General features: G+C 44.7%; 1 protein-coding gene across 1 annotated transcript in view; it reads left to right on the forward strand.

The window, feature by feature from the left end:
* Nucleotides 1-11,433, forward strand: part of smarca4b (SWI/SNF related BAF chromatin remodeling complex subunit ATPase 4b) — a gene marked incomplete at both ends in the record, with an annotated part of 119,881 nt that extends 108,448 nt beyond the window's left edge. Inside the window, 5 exons of the mRNA XM_084318838.1 lie at nt 2,777-2,885; nt 3,154-3,255; nt 10,621-10,762; nt 11,115-11,254; nt 11,398-11,433. Coding sequence (XP_084174964.1) covers nt 2,777-2,885; nt 3,154-3,255; nt 10,621-10,762; nt 11,115-11,254; nt 11,398-11,433 — 529 coding nt within the window. The remainder of the gene's footprint in view (nt 1-2,776; nt 2,886-3,153; nt 3,256-10,620; nt 10,763-11,114; nt 11,255-11,397) is intronic.
* Between the last annotated feature and the right edge of the window lie 2,110 nt (nt 11,434-13,543).

Here is a 13,543-nt window from a genome sequence, read left to right on the forward strand (position 1 = left end):
TTATTACTTATTTACTTACGATTTATTTATTGTCTTTTTATTTTATTTTTTATTATTATTATAATTTTTAGTTTGTTTGTTTATTTGTGTATGTGTGCATATGTGTGTGTGCGTGTGTACCTGTGCATGGGCATGTGTGCGTGCGTGTGTGTGCCTGTGTGCCTGTGTGTGTATGCCTGTATGCGCGTGTGTGCGCATGTGTATGTCCCAGTGTGTGTAAGCGTGAGTGAGAGATGGGAGAATGGATTGAGTGGGGAGCACAGTGAAAATTGTTCATGAGAGTGACACTGAACATTTTGTAGATCTGTTGATTGAATGTGAAACCTCATGAAAAAATGTAAAGATTTAAAACAAAACGAGCGTGCCTTTTTCACTCGGGTATCCCTCGTGCGCATTGGGTCATCACGCTAGTACGGAGGATTCCTCCCCGTCAGCTCCCTCGACGTCAGGGCAAATATTTGCATATCGAGGGGGGGGGGGCAGGAGGGGTTCCCCATACCCACACCAAACTTAGAGGGTGGGGATGGGGTTCCTGGCCATTGTAAACGTCACAGGTACCCAGGTTGTTTTTTGGTTGGAACAAACATGAAGCGATGTCACTCAAATATGCTTGAACGTGCACCTGAAACGGGATATAACAAGGGTTATTCTGTAACCCTAGTTATATGAGTTCATGTCAAGTAGGCAATTGTCTATCTATCTTGTGAAATGAAGCCTCCTCCTCAGAGTGTGTTAAAGCCCCGGGGACCCCCATATGATGGGGCGTGTCCCGTGGCAGGAGGTGTTGGGCGTGGGACCGAGCCTAAACCGTCTGTGAGCCCCCTTCCCCCCACCCCTGCCATAACGACGTCACTGGGCTCGCATTTTCTTATTGGCCCAAGAGATATGTCCGTGAGTTGAGGTCTGCGTGGCAGGTCCCGACTCACGTTGTCAATTGAGAGGTCTCTCCGGGATAAACCTGGCGTCTTCCCCTCTCGTGTGAGCGGAATTTGTGACGGATGGTTTTTTTCCCCAGGCTCTGTATGTAAACCCTGTGTCAGTGTCCTTGCGAGGACCGGTCTCCTCCCGTTTTTACCCAGACAGGGGGGAGAGACGTTGTGTTGGGAGCTCTTTCTTGTTAGAATTCGCCCACAACCGTTCTCGGGTCTTACGAGCCTACACGCTGTTTGATATCAGCGCTTGGTCTTACGGGACCGATATCAGCGCCTGGCGTGTTCACAAGTGTTTATTTGAAACAGCCTTTTTGGGGCCGGCGCGCCCTGGTCTGTCCAACGGCATAACAACGTTTTTATGCGGTCAGCCGGGAAGGAGTTTTTATCACTACCGAGCGCCAGGTCACTGCCAACGGAGAAGGGCCTTCACCTGTTGTGCCCTGTCCGATGCGCTTGCGGTGTAAAAGGTGATGTCATGAGTAAACACCTGAAGAGGTCTTGATGCCACGGCCTCGTTGACCTCACCAGGTCCTTTTTGTCAGGTCCTGGCCCCTGGACTCTGCGGTAAGCCAGCCTTGAATGTCCATGGGGCTGGGACCTCCTCCGCGCCCCGCTGCTAAAGCTTCGCCCTCAGGGTCGGGGTTTGGGACCCTGACCCCACGGGAAGCCTTGTGGGCAGCGTCAGGGTTTAAGCTTCACGTACGTTCCCTGGTAGCGAGCGGGGCGCGTGGTCGGGTAGTCGCAGGCCCTTCTGTCCCACGGTCTGCTCACCCTGTGCGTTTGTTGGGTGCTATCCCCTCTTTCGTACAGTCGGTGTCCTGTCCCCCCCCCCCACCTCTCACTGGGGACTCGCTTAAATGCATGGGCAGAAGTGGGCGTGGCCGGACAAGTGTAGGTGCATTGTAGCGGAAGCTTTCAGGTTACAATATGTAACAAAGAGGTCATCCCACTAGAGCAGAGCGCTCGCTAGAACTCATGTAACTAGGGTTATAGGATAACCTTCATTATCAGCGAGCCAGGTGCAGATTCTGCCGAGTTCTGAGCTGTGGGTTTTTTCAACCTGTAACTTGTTCTTGTCAGAGACCAGCAGGAACAAGTTGTAATCACAAGCTGACGATACTGCCACCTGGTGAGATTCGATCGTCATTGCAATTCCAACATAGGCAGATGAGCCAGGGAGACCTAGGGAGCTCCGGCTGAGTGTATAGAACGGGGATCAAAGGAAAAATATCAAAGGATCGAAACCAGAGTATACTCGGGTATGGCGCTCAAGGCATGGCGGCGAAACCCGACTATACTCGGGTATGGCGCCCAATGAGTTAAAGGGGCACTTCACTGAAAAACAATGCTGATTTATTTTGCACATAATCTTTACATATCCCAAAACTATTAACGGTTTTGCTCACATTCATTTAGTTTGACAGTTATTGAGAATCTATGAGTCTGGATATGCAATGTCATTGGATGACATTGAATAACTGTCAAACTAAATGCAAAGCAGCTTACAGTTTTGGGATGTATAAATAAATCAGTATTGTTTTGGTGAAGAGCCCCTTTAGGGAAAAGCACTCCACTACAAGTAGCCTACCTCAGCCTAAATTGTACTTAGGTACAGTACTTGAGTAAAGGTGCTTAGTTACTTTCCATCCTTAAAGTGGTTACAGGCTAATGTGTGGGTGTAGCACACACCACATTTTAAATTCATTATTTCCTTCCCTGCCTGGCTTCCCCACAGCCAAGAGAAAGAAAACGTTTACTAACTGGGCAGTAGATTAGGTATTTCTACAGGCTGGAATATAGACAATTACACCTCTCTTCTTGTCTCCTCTCTGTTTTTACCTCAGTGCCAGTGGGCGCCATCTGAGTGAGGTGTTCATCCAGCTTCCGTCTCGTAAGGAGCTGCCAGAGTACTATGAACTGATCCGCAAGCCTGTGGACTTCAGGAAGATCAAGGTTTACACCCCCCCCCCCCCCCACACACACCCCCCCACACACACACGCACACACACACACACACACACACACACACACACACACACACACACACACACACACACACACACTCATAGATACCCCCACACACACACACCCCCCACACACACACACATTCTCTTTCTGTTGTGTAACATTACAAAGTAGTAAATTTCTGTACAAGATAAATGGAGATGTAAAGAGACAGGGGAGCTGTTTAGTGTTTCCTTCTTCTGTGTCCACGCTGTAGGAGAGGATCCGGGGCCACAGGTACCGCAGTCTGGGTGACCTGGAGAGAGACGTGATGCTGCTCTTCCAGAACGCTCAGACCTTCAACCTCGAGGGCTCACTGGTGAGACACTGTTATAATCACACACTCACTGGTGAGACACTGTTATAATCACACTCACTGGTGAGACACTGTTATAATCACACACTCACTGCTGAGACACTGTTATAATCACACACTCACTGCTGAGACACTGTTATAATCACACTCACTGGTGAGACACTGTTATAATCACACACTCACTGCTGAGACACTGTTATAATCACACTCACTGGTGAGACACTGTTATAATCACACTCACTGCTGAGACACTCTGTTATAATCACACTCTCACTGCTGAGACACTCTGTTAAAATCACACACTCACTGCTGAGACACTGTTATAATCACACTCACTGGTGAGACACTCTGTTATAATCACACACTCACTGCTGAGACACTGTTATAATCACACTCACTGGTGAGACACTGTTATAATCACACACTCACTGTCACTGGTGAGACACTGTTATAATCACACACTCACTGGTGAGACACTGTTATAATCACACTCACTGGTGAGACACTGTTATAATCACACACTCACTGGTGAGACACTGTTATAATCACACTCACTGGTGAGACACTGTTATAATCACACTCACTGCTGAGACACTCTGTTATAATCACACTCTCACTGCTGAGACACTCTGTTAAAATCACACACTCACTGCTGAGACACTGTTATAATCACACTCACTGGTGAGACACTCTGTTATAATCACACACTCACTGCTGAGACACTGTTATAATCACACTCACTGGTGAGACACTGTTATAATCACACACTCACTGTCACTGGTGAGACACTGTTATAATCACACACTCACTGGTGAGACACTGTTATAATCACACTCACTGGTGAGACACTGTTATAATCACACACTCACTGGTGAGACACTGTTATAATCACACTCACTGGTGAGACACTGTTATAATCACACACTCACTGGTGAGACACTGTTGTAATCACACTCACTGGTGAGACACTCTGTTATAATCACACTCACTGGTGAGACACTGTTATAATCACACACTCACTGCTGATACACTGTTATAATCACCCTCACTGGTGAGACACTGTTATAATCACACTCACTGCTGAGACACTGTTATAATCACACTCTCACTGCTGAGACACTCTGTTACAGGGGTGTAAAAAGTACCCAGAAATGATACTTAAGTGAAAGTATGGGTACCGTCTCAAAATCTGACTCAAGTAAAAGTCAAAGTATCTGGCTAAAAACACACTTGAGTAAAAGTAAAAAAGTACTACTTTTAAATGTACTTAAGTACTAAAAAGTAAAAGTACATTTTTTTTAAAGGGATAGACCAGGGGTCTCAAACTCAGTCCATTGTGGGCCAAGTTTTCATTTTAACTATACATTGCACCAGGTGAGTTAGTTGAAGAGGTGAGCCAATTAGTGAAATCATCAGCTGGTGTTTAGGAAAGGCTGGAATGAAACCAAGCATACACTCTGCCCACAATGGAATGTGTTCTGCGATAGACAATGCTGAAATGAAAGAACAGAGGACACTTTTTTTGCATTAAAATTATTTAATGCACTTCTCCATTGAAGGTAAACTAACATGGACGTCATTCACATCACATCATGAATAATATCACAATATTAAAAACAGAATGGTGTATCCTGAATAATATGACAATATTAACCACAGCATACTGGATTATCCTGAATAATATCACAATATTAAAGGCAGAATACTGGAGTACCCTGAATAATATCACAATATTAAAGGCAGAATATTGGAGTACCCTGAATAATATCACAATATTAAAGGCAGAATACTGGAGTACCCTGAATAATATCACAATATTAAAGACAGAATACTGGAGTACCCTGAATAATATCACAATATTGAAGACAGCATACTGGATTATCCTGAATAATATCACAATATTAAGGGCAGAATACTGGAGTACCCTGAATAATATCACAATATTAAAGACAGAATACTGGAGTACCCTGAATAATATCACAATATTAAAGACAGAATACTGGAGTACCCTGAATAATATCACAATATTAACCACAGCATAATGCGGATCTGACTGTCTATTCTTCTGATAGCAGGTGTTTAATCAAAGATCCCCGCTTTCTAGTCTTGCACAAGGACCAATCAGCATGGGTATGGGCGGGTTCATTTTCCATTGATGGGGATTTGATTGGCTGTTTACCTGCGGTCGCAGGATTAATAACGTTAATGTTAGGTCGGCCAGATAAACTATTAAAATATATTAATTAAAATGGTTGGACCTGTGAGATTTGTACTTTGTACTTTGTAGGTCTGCATTTTAAATGTAAGGAGTAAAAAGTATGTTTTTTTCTCTGAAATGTAATGGAGTAAAAGTACAAAGTATACAAACCTAATAATACTCGAGTAAAGTACAAATCCCCCAAAACAGTACTTAAGTATTGTAACGAAGTACAATTACTCAAGTACTTTACACCCCTGCTCTGTTATAATCACAAACTCACTGCTGAGACACTGTTATAATCACACTCACTGGTGAGACACTGTTATAATCACACACTCACTGGTGAGACACTGTTATAATCACACACTCACTGGTGAGACACTGTTGTAATCACACTCACTGCTGAGACACTGTTATAATCACACACTCACTGGTGAGACACTGTTATAATCACACTCACTGGTGAGACACTGTTATAATCACACACTCACTGGTGAGACACTGTTATAATCACACACTCACTGCTGAGACACTGTTATAATCACACACTCACTGGTGAGACACTGTTATAATCACACTCACTGGTGAGACACTCTGTTATAATCACACTCACTGGTGAGACACTGTTATAATCACACACTCACTGTTATAATCCACTGTGATTGACATAGCAATCCACTAAACCAATTGTCTTTTAGGTGTGATTGACTTTTAACCACTAAAACCTGCATGGACTATAAGGTATATTATGACCAATGGGGTACAGACCCTCACCTACACCTTTGTGTATACTGTTTACTTTTATTCATAGTTCATATTAAAATAAACAGTTTTAATTGTCTATAATTATTGTAACATATATTATGACGGATAGGGCATACAGACCCTACTGTTTACTTTTCTCATATTTTATATTCCGATTACATTTTATTGCCTATATTTTTGTCTTTCTTCGATTACCCTGCCTATACTTGTACCCCCCCCCCCCCCCCCCCCCCCCCATGCTGCTATGATGCCCGAATTTCCCCAAGGGGATCAATAAAGGAATATCTTATCTTATCGTATCTTACATACCGATCCACAAATCCAACCGCAACAACGCAGTTTCCACTGGTAAATTTTTCTTATTGTATCATATCATTATCTCATCTCTTATCTTGCCGTATCTCAATCACGTCCTTAGTCATCACTGATCTGACGCCACATGTGTCAGTTTGACAGTTAGTCAGACTTCGCTACAGTAACTAATGGAGGAAGGACTTGCAGAACAGTAGATTGGACTATTTCATTTTGACATTACTATGTGAAAACAACACATGTTGCTGTTGTGTGAGAGGGGGTTAATGCCACTCATTGAAAACAATAGGAACTGTATTGAAATTACCTTTTGTAAATGATCAGATTAAAAACGATTTCTTAATTTTAGTTGTAGTGATTGTGAAATTAATTGATAAATGTGATATCTAAGTGTCTTCTGATTTAACATGGCTTTTGCAATAGCTAAAAGTCACAAGACCCATTCATTTTGGCTAGCTGACCTCCATAAATCAGACCTATCCCCTTTAAGTACAGAGGAACTAAAGAGGAATTATATATTAATAAAATGTAGGAACCCCTATTATTGAACTGATTGTTAACTTTTAGGATTAGAGGTACAGTAAGCTCCAAACGGGCTGTTCTTTACTATGTGTCATTGGGAAGCTAAGTACTGTAGCTAAATTCCGGAATACGTCAGAAAACCGACAAGTACAGAAGGAATCATGGGATTTATTCAAAAGTGTATAAGTGACGTTGTCGCCACAAAAACAATCCGGGTATTCCTCAATCCAGATGGATTGATAGCTGTGCACGAGGGCACTAAAGGCGAGAGACGCTGCTTTTTCCTCTGGAAACAAAGAGAAATGGAAGGAAACACAATACCATCTCCACAGGACAATCACAGTAGCCAAACGGGAATATAAAGAGCAAATAGAGACACAACTAAGTAGTAATGACTCACGCAGCGGCGCCTGGCAAGGACTACACACAATATCAGATCTTAAAGAGAAAGCCAGTAGTGCCTCCCTACCGGATGAGCTGGAAAACCTTTATGCCTGGTTTGAGGTTAAACACACCAACCTCCCAGGGAAAGCCCTCCCTTTGTGGAGGCCGACATGCACAAGGAATTCAAGCACATTAACGTACGCAAGGCAGCCGCATCATCCCAGGCCGAGTGATCAAAATGTGTGCGGAGCAGCTGGCTGTTTTTTTTTTTTTGTTTTTTTACTTTATTTTTTAGCGTTTATCGCTTTTCTGGTCAAGCATGAGCGACAGAAACAGGTTGAAATGGGATGTAGAGCAGGGGAAGACATTCTGAGAAATGACGGCGGGTCCGGGAATCGAACTCGTGTCCCCCAGATCCGTGACGAGCACGGTTTTCCCCGACGCAGAAATAGCGCCGAGATATGCGGTGAGCTACGGGAGCTCCCTGGCTGGTGTTTTCACTGACATATTCAACCTCTCCCTCTCCGAGCATACAGTCCTGTCCTGCTTCAAGTCATCCACCATTGTGCCAGTACCAAAAAAGATAATGCATCTGAATGACTAGTATCCTGTTGCCCTCACTCTCATAGGGGGCTTTCTCATTAGGAACGGGTGCTCCGCTCCGTCCTCGATCTGTCTTTGAGTGCGAACTCCCCCCCTCCCTCTCCCCCCTCTGGTTTGTGTATACACTGCAGTCTTGGTTCGCTCCGGGTTTTGTTTACAGTTTGCGTTTTGAGCGTGTAAGCTGCCGTAGGCGATGATGTCACACTCGAACATCAACACATCACAGTTAAACACACGGTGATGGAAACTGGATGCCCGATACAAAGAAACGAATAACCAATAAATATGAAGTTATCTTTGAACCTCTGTTGTCAAGCCTTGTCAATATAACCCACCCCCTTTTCTCACGAATAGAACTGGTGTGGAGTCCGCTTTGAGTGTTTTCCAGGGTTAGCGGCTAACGCTAGTTAGCTTAGCCTAGTTATTGGATAACTGTTAGCAGCTAACGTTAGCCCATTGCTTGCGTCAATTATATTGCATGTCATTGAAGGTCCACGCTGGTCTGTGTAATGAAATTACAATTGCATGTCATTGAAGGTCCACGCTGGTCTGTGTCTATAATGAAATGAGAGGAAAGCTCTGCGCTAAAGCAAGTCTCATCTCAGCCGCGATGTGACAACATACTCGATGTTATATAAAAATTATCTCGCGGTCTACTTGAAAATCAGCCTGTGATCTACCGGTCGATCACGGCCGACTGGTTGGGCACCACTGGTCTATAGAAATAAATGCATTAGAACAAGAAACCAATGTATAGACATAGCAATGGCAAATTGCCAGGCCTAATGCGAGCCAGGGAAGTCTTGGGCTTGTAACATGGCTTCATCTCGAAGTTTTCATCCACTGAGCCATGAGGCTCAACATGCTTGTTTGGTTGAGGTCTGAACTCGCCAAATTGCCCATAAATATAGTTTTTGTGGGTATTGTCCAGTTGTTGCTGTATGTTTTTATCTGCCCAAAATTCAAGCAAGCATGAAAGCATTACAGTAAGCTTGCACACCACGCCCCACTCCGTCGTCGGGGACGCTGGTTCGCACCCAAGACCACCTATTCCAGCGGTCCAGGTTTGGAGCGAATCAGCGACCCCGGGGACGGGGGGAACATTCTCATCACGCGATATTTTGGTGCGATCGCGCTCTGATTTGACCCTGAATGGCTAGTGTGAAAGCCCCCATAGTGAGTAAATGATTTGATAAACATGTTAAGAAATGTATCTGTAGCGGACTACCGACCATCACCGAAAAATACCCCCACCAATTTGCCTGCCGGCAAAATGGGTCCACCGACAATGCAATAGCCACAACACTCCACACAGAACTCGACCCCAACGTGTGCAGCTGGATTCTAGACTTCCTCTCAGACCGTCGCCAAGTGGTGAGGATGGCACCCAACACCTCAACAACCTCTGACCCTCAACACAGGAGCTCCCCCGGGCTGTGTCCTGAGCCCCCTCCTCTACTCCCTGTACACTCAAGATTGTGGAGCCACACACGGCTCCAACATGGTGATTAAGTTTGCCGTTGACACAACAGTGATAAGCCTACAGGGAAGAGATTGACAATCTGGCACAATGGTACAGGGTGAACAACCTCTCCATCAACATTAACAAGACCAAGAAGCTGGTCGTGGACTATAGGAGAGGGGGAGAAAGGCTGGACCCCATCAAAATCAACAGGTCTGCTGTGGAGAGAGTTAGCGGCTTGAAGTTCCTCTGTGTTCACATCACCGAGGACCTCACCTGGGACGTGCACACTGGCCAGGTGGTGAAGAAAGCACAACAACACCTCTTTCACCTCAGGTGGAAGAAATTCTGCATGGGGCCCAGACCCAACAGGCCTTCTACAGAGGCACGACAGAGAGCATCCTGATTGGCCCAGAACATCTGTGGTTGTGAGCTCCCCTCCATCCATGACATGTACAACAGCACAGGGTCTATTAAGGACCCCAGCCATCCCAACTACAAACTGTTTCAGCTGTACCACAGCCTCAAGGCCCGGACCAGCAGACTCTGGGACATGTTTCCCCTCCAGGCAGTCAGACTCATGAACAAAATGGCATGAACAGCTGGTTACCAGCCTATGACTGAAGAAAACCAGTACTATTATTACTGTCCCTGCTACTGATTTGCACACAATACTGATTTGCACATAATACTGACTTGCACACACTACTGATCTACACAGATTGGTACAGATTTGCACACACTACACACTACACTGCAATAGATGCTATTGTTTTTTTTTGTTATTGCTATGTTGACTTTTGTAAATCTTACACTGTTTTTATTACTTATCTCTGTACTACTTGTGTTGATACTGCTGCTAGGCCAAGAAACTAAGAATCTGACTCTTCTATACTGTAAAAAGGATAGGGATGTGACAGAAATAAAGGTGAAACTTGAAAAAACCATGTGAGTAACTGATGGATATTGTTCCGAATTAGTGCCTTGATGCTTAATCATTATTGTCGTGCCTCTTAAAATTAAGTGTTTCCCAAATATATTAAAGCATAATATTTGTACATATTTCACACTGGAAGCCAAAAACAGGCGGCTTTGTACCAAACGATGTGTGTGTCACCAGATCTACGAGGACTCCATCGTGCTGCAGTCGGTGTTCACCAGCCTGCGGCAGAAGATCGAGGAGGAGGAGGAGAGCGAGGGAGAGGAGAGCGAGGAGGAGGAGGAGGAGGAGGAGGAGCCGGAGGAAGGATCAGAGTCTGAATGTTAGTATGTTTTATGAGCAGGAGAAATTGGGATGTGAAGACCTAATATTGGAAAGATTAGAATGTTTGGAACGCTGGTGATCCATGTGTTTATGCATCATACCTAGAGTATGTAAAGTGTGTGTGTGTGTGTGTGTGTGTGTGTGTGTGTGTGTGTGTGTGTGTGTGTGTGTGTGTGTGTGTGTGTGTGTGTGTGTGTGTGTGTGTGTGTGTGTGTGTGTGTGTGTGTGTGTGTGTGTGTGTGTGTGTGTGTGTGTGTGTGTGTGTGTGTGTGTGTGTGTGTGTGTGCGTACGTACGTGTGTGTGTGTGTGTGTGTATGTGTATGTGTATGTGTGCGCACGTGTCCTCCAGCCCGCTCGGTGAAGGTGAAGATTCGTCTGAGTCGGAGGGAGAAAGGTGAGGAGCGGGGGAAGGCACGCAGTAGGCGTACAGGACGCACCCGAGCCAAACCTGTCGTCAGCGATGACGATACTGAAGAGGAGCAGGAAGAGGTGTGTGTGTGTGTGCGTGCTGTAACAAGAGTCTATTCTTTTGCATTCTGATTTAGACATACTATACACATCCCTGCATTATTATGTATGATTAGTTTCATTTATTTAATCTTTTCCCCTCACGGTCATTCCGTCTTTTCTAGGAACGTACGCCCAGTGCCACTGATGAAGAGTCCTAAACAAACAGGAGAGTCAAGGGACCTTAACACTTTCCGTGCCAGCCGTGCCAGTCCTATATACCCCGTTGAGTGCTGGCGCTGTAGTCAATGACAGAGCGCTCACATTTGTGAACGCATAAACTATATCTTAAATGATGGCTATGTGTCTAATACGACCGTCGCTTATCAATGACTTGTTGAAACGGATTGTTTTTTAATCGGTTCATTTCCATTTTATACCATTTTGAAAAACGCTAGTTTTTTTTAAACTTTCAGGAGAAAAAAAAAGATTCTGCAGGAATCGCGCTTTACTGTAATACACAAAACACGTTGTAATTTTTTCGCCTATTTATGAATCGTTTTCAAATCAACGCTAGATTATTGATAGTATATGTGTACTTATGCACGCTATAGAAGCGGGCTGAAAAATCGATTATCTTATTTCCTGATCAGCTACACACACTCACAGCCACACACACACATATGGGACACGTTGATATATAGGTGAAAACAGCTCTGATTATCCCAATACTGGTCAAATAGATTTCTTACCTCAGATCAGACCACACTGTTCTGATGGGCGATGACTGGGATCGTCTCCGGTTACTTGCCTGACAAGTAAAATGTGGAATCCGGACTCTTTTTCCCCATGCGTTTTATTCAGTCAAATCCAATGGGGTGCAGTACCATCCGGAGAGACGATAGGGGGCGGTATTTTCCCAATTCGAGCTCAGAGAGATCCCCACTGGTAACGTGAGGCTAGATTGATGAAATATGAATGGAAATCGCTAATAAAAAAAATAACAATTAAAAAACAGCATATCTCGTTTCTGGCACTCAGCGGTTGGCATGTAATAACGAATTATGCCGTGGCTGGCACTCAAAGTGTTAATGGGCAACTTCTGACAGGACACTCCAAGTCATGCGTGGAGCTGCGACTGACAGCTCAGCTGATGCTCCATCGTCCCACCGATACTGATTTGGCATCTCTTTAAAGACATTCCCTTTCACACACACTCTGTTCACTGCTGCTGCTGCTGTAACCTGCAAGTAAGGTTTTCACCACCACCACCCCAGCTTCCACCACCACCCCAGCGTCCACCTCCACCACCCCAGCGTCCACCTCCACCACCCCAGCTTCCACCTCCACCCCAGCCTCCACCTCCACCCCAGCGTCCACCTCCACCACCCCAGCTTCCACCTCCACCCCAGCCACCACCACCACCCCAGCGTCCACCTCCACCACCACCCCAGCGTCCACCTCCACCACCACCCCAGCCTCCACCACCACCACCCCAGTGTCCACCTCCACCACCACCCCAGCCTCCACCACCACCACCCCAGCGTCCACCTCCACCACCACCCCAGCCTCCACCTGCTCTGGTTCTACTCTGTATCGTATGCAACTACTACCCTAGTGTTGTACTGTAAGTTACATCCCCTATGAGGGATTCATTCGCAGTGCTCCCTGCTGTTCAGTTTCAGTATCCCGTTATGCTTCATCCTCTGTGTAGGTTGTTATGCTTTAACCTCTCTTGCAGCAGGGAGCCTCCCCCAAGAGTAGAACCACACCACCAAGACGAACTGTATTGCCATTGCCATTTATTCTGCATTATAATAAATGGTTAAATTAATGATGTGAGTGATTGGGATTAATTCCACCAATTGAAGCTTCACACCTGCTTCCACTAAATAAACCAACTCCATCCACTACAAAGTCATGTCTTCAGTACATCTCTGTGTTATGTACATGGAAGAGAAATTAGTCTTAAAATAAACTACAGAGGAATTACATAATTGTATTGACCCTATCACTCATTCATAGATTTGATTTAACACTTTCTGTTAATGTATTAATATATTATAATGAACTCCAACTTGGTTATAACCTTTTTTTATGATACAACTCATCCAGTAAATCAGATGTTGCATTTCAATAGCTGTTAACTATCTCTATCTTTGTCTCCTTTGCTTACCCAGATTTAGGCTGTTTTTTATTTGTTTTTATTTTCTCAGGTCTGTAATGAAGAAGAAACTTCAAAATGTAGAAGTGGAACATGTGGATGTAACCGTCCCTCCTGGTTTTTAGGGTAAAGGTACCTTACCTGACCTTACTTTACCCTACTTTACT

The sequence above is a fragment of the Notolepis coatsorum genome, assembly GCF_963971535.1.
Source record: "Notolepis coatsorum genome assembly, chromosome: 7".
Taxonomy (NCBI): domain Eukaryota; kingdom Metazoa; phylum Chordata; class Actinopteri; order Aulopiformes; family Paralepididae; genus Notolepis; species Notolepis coatsorum.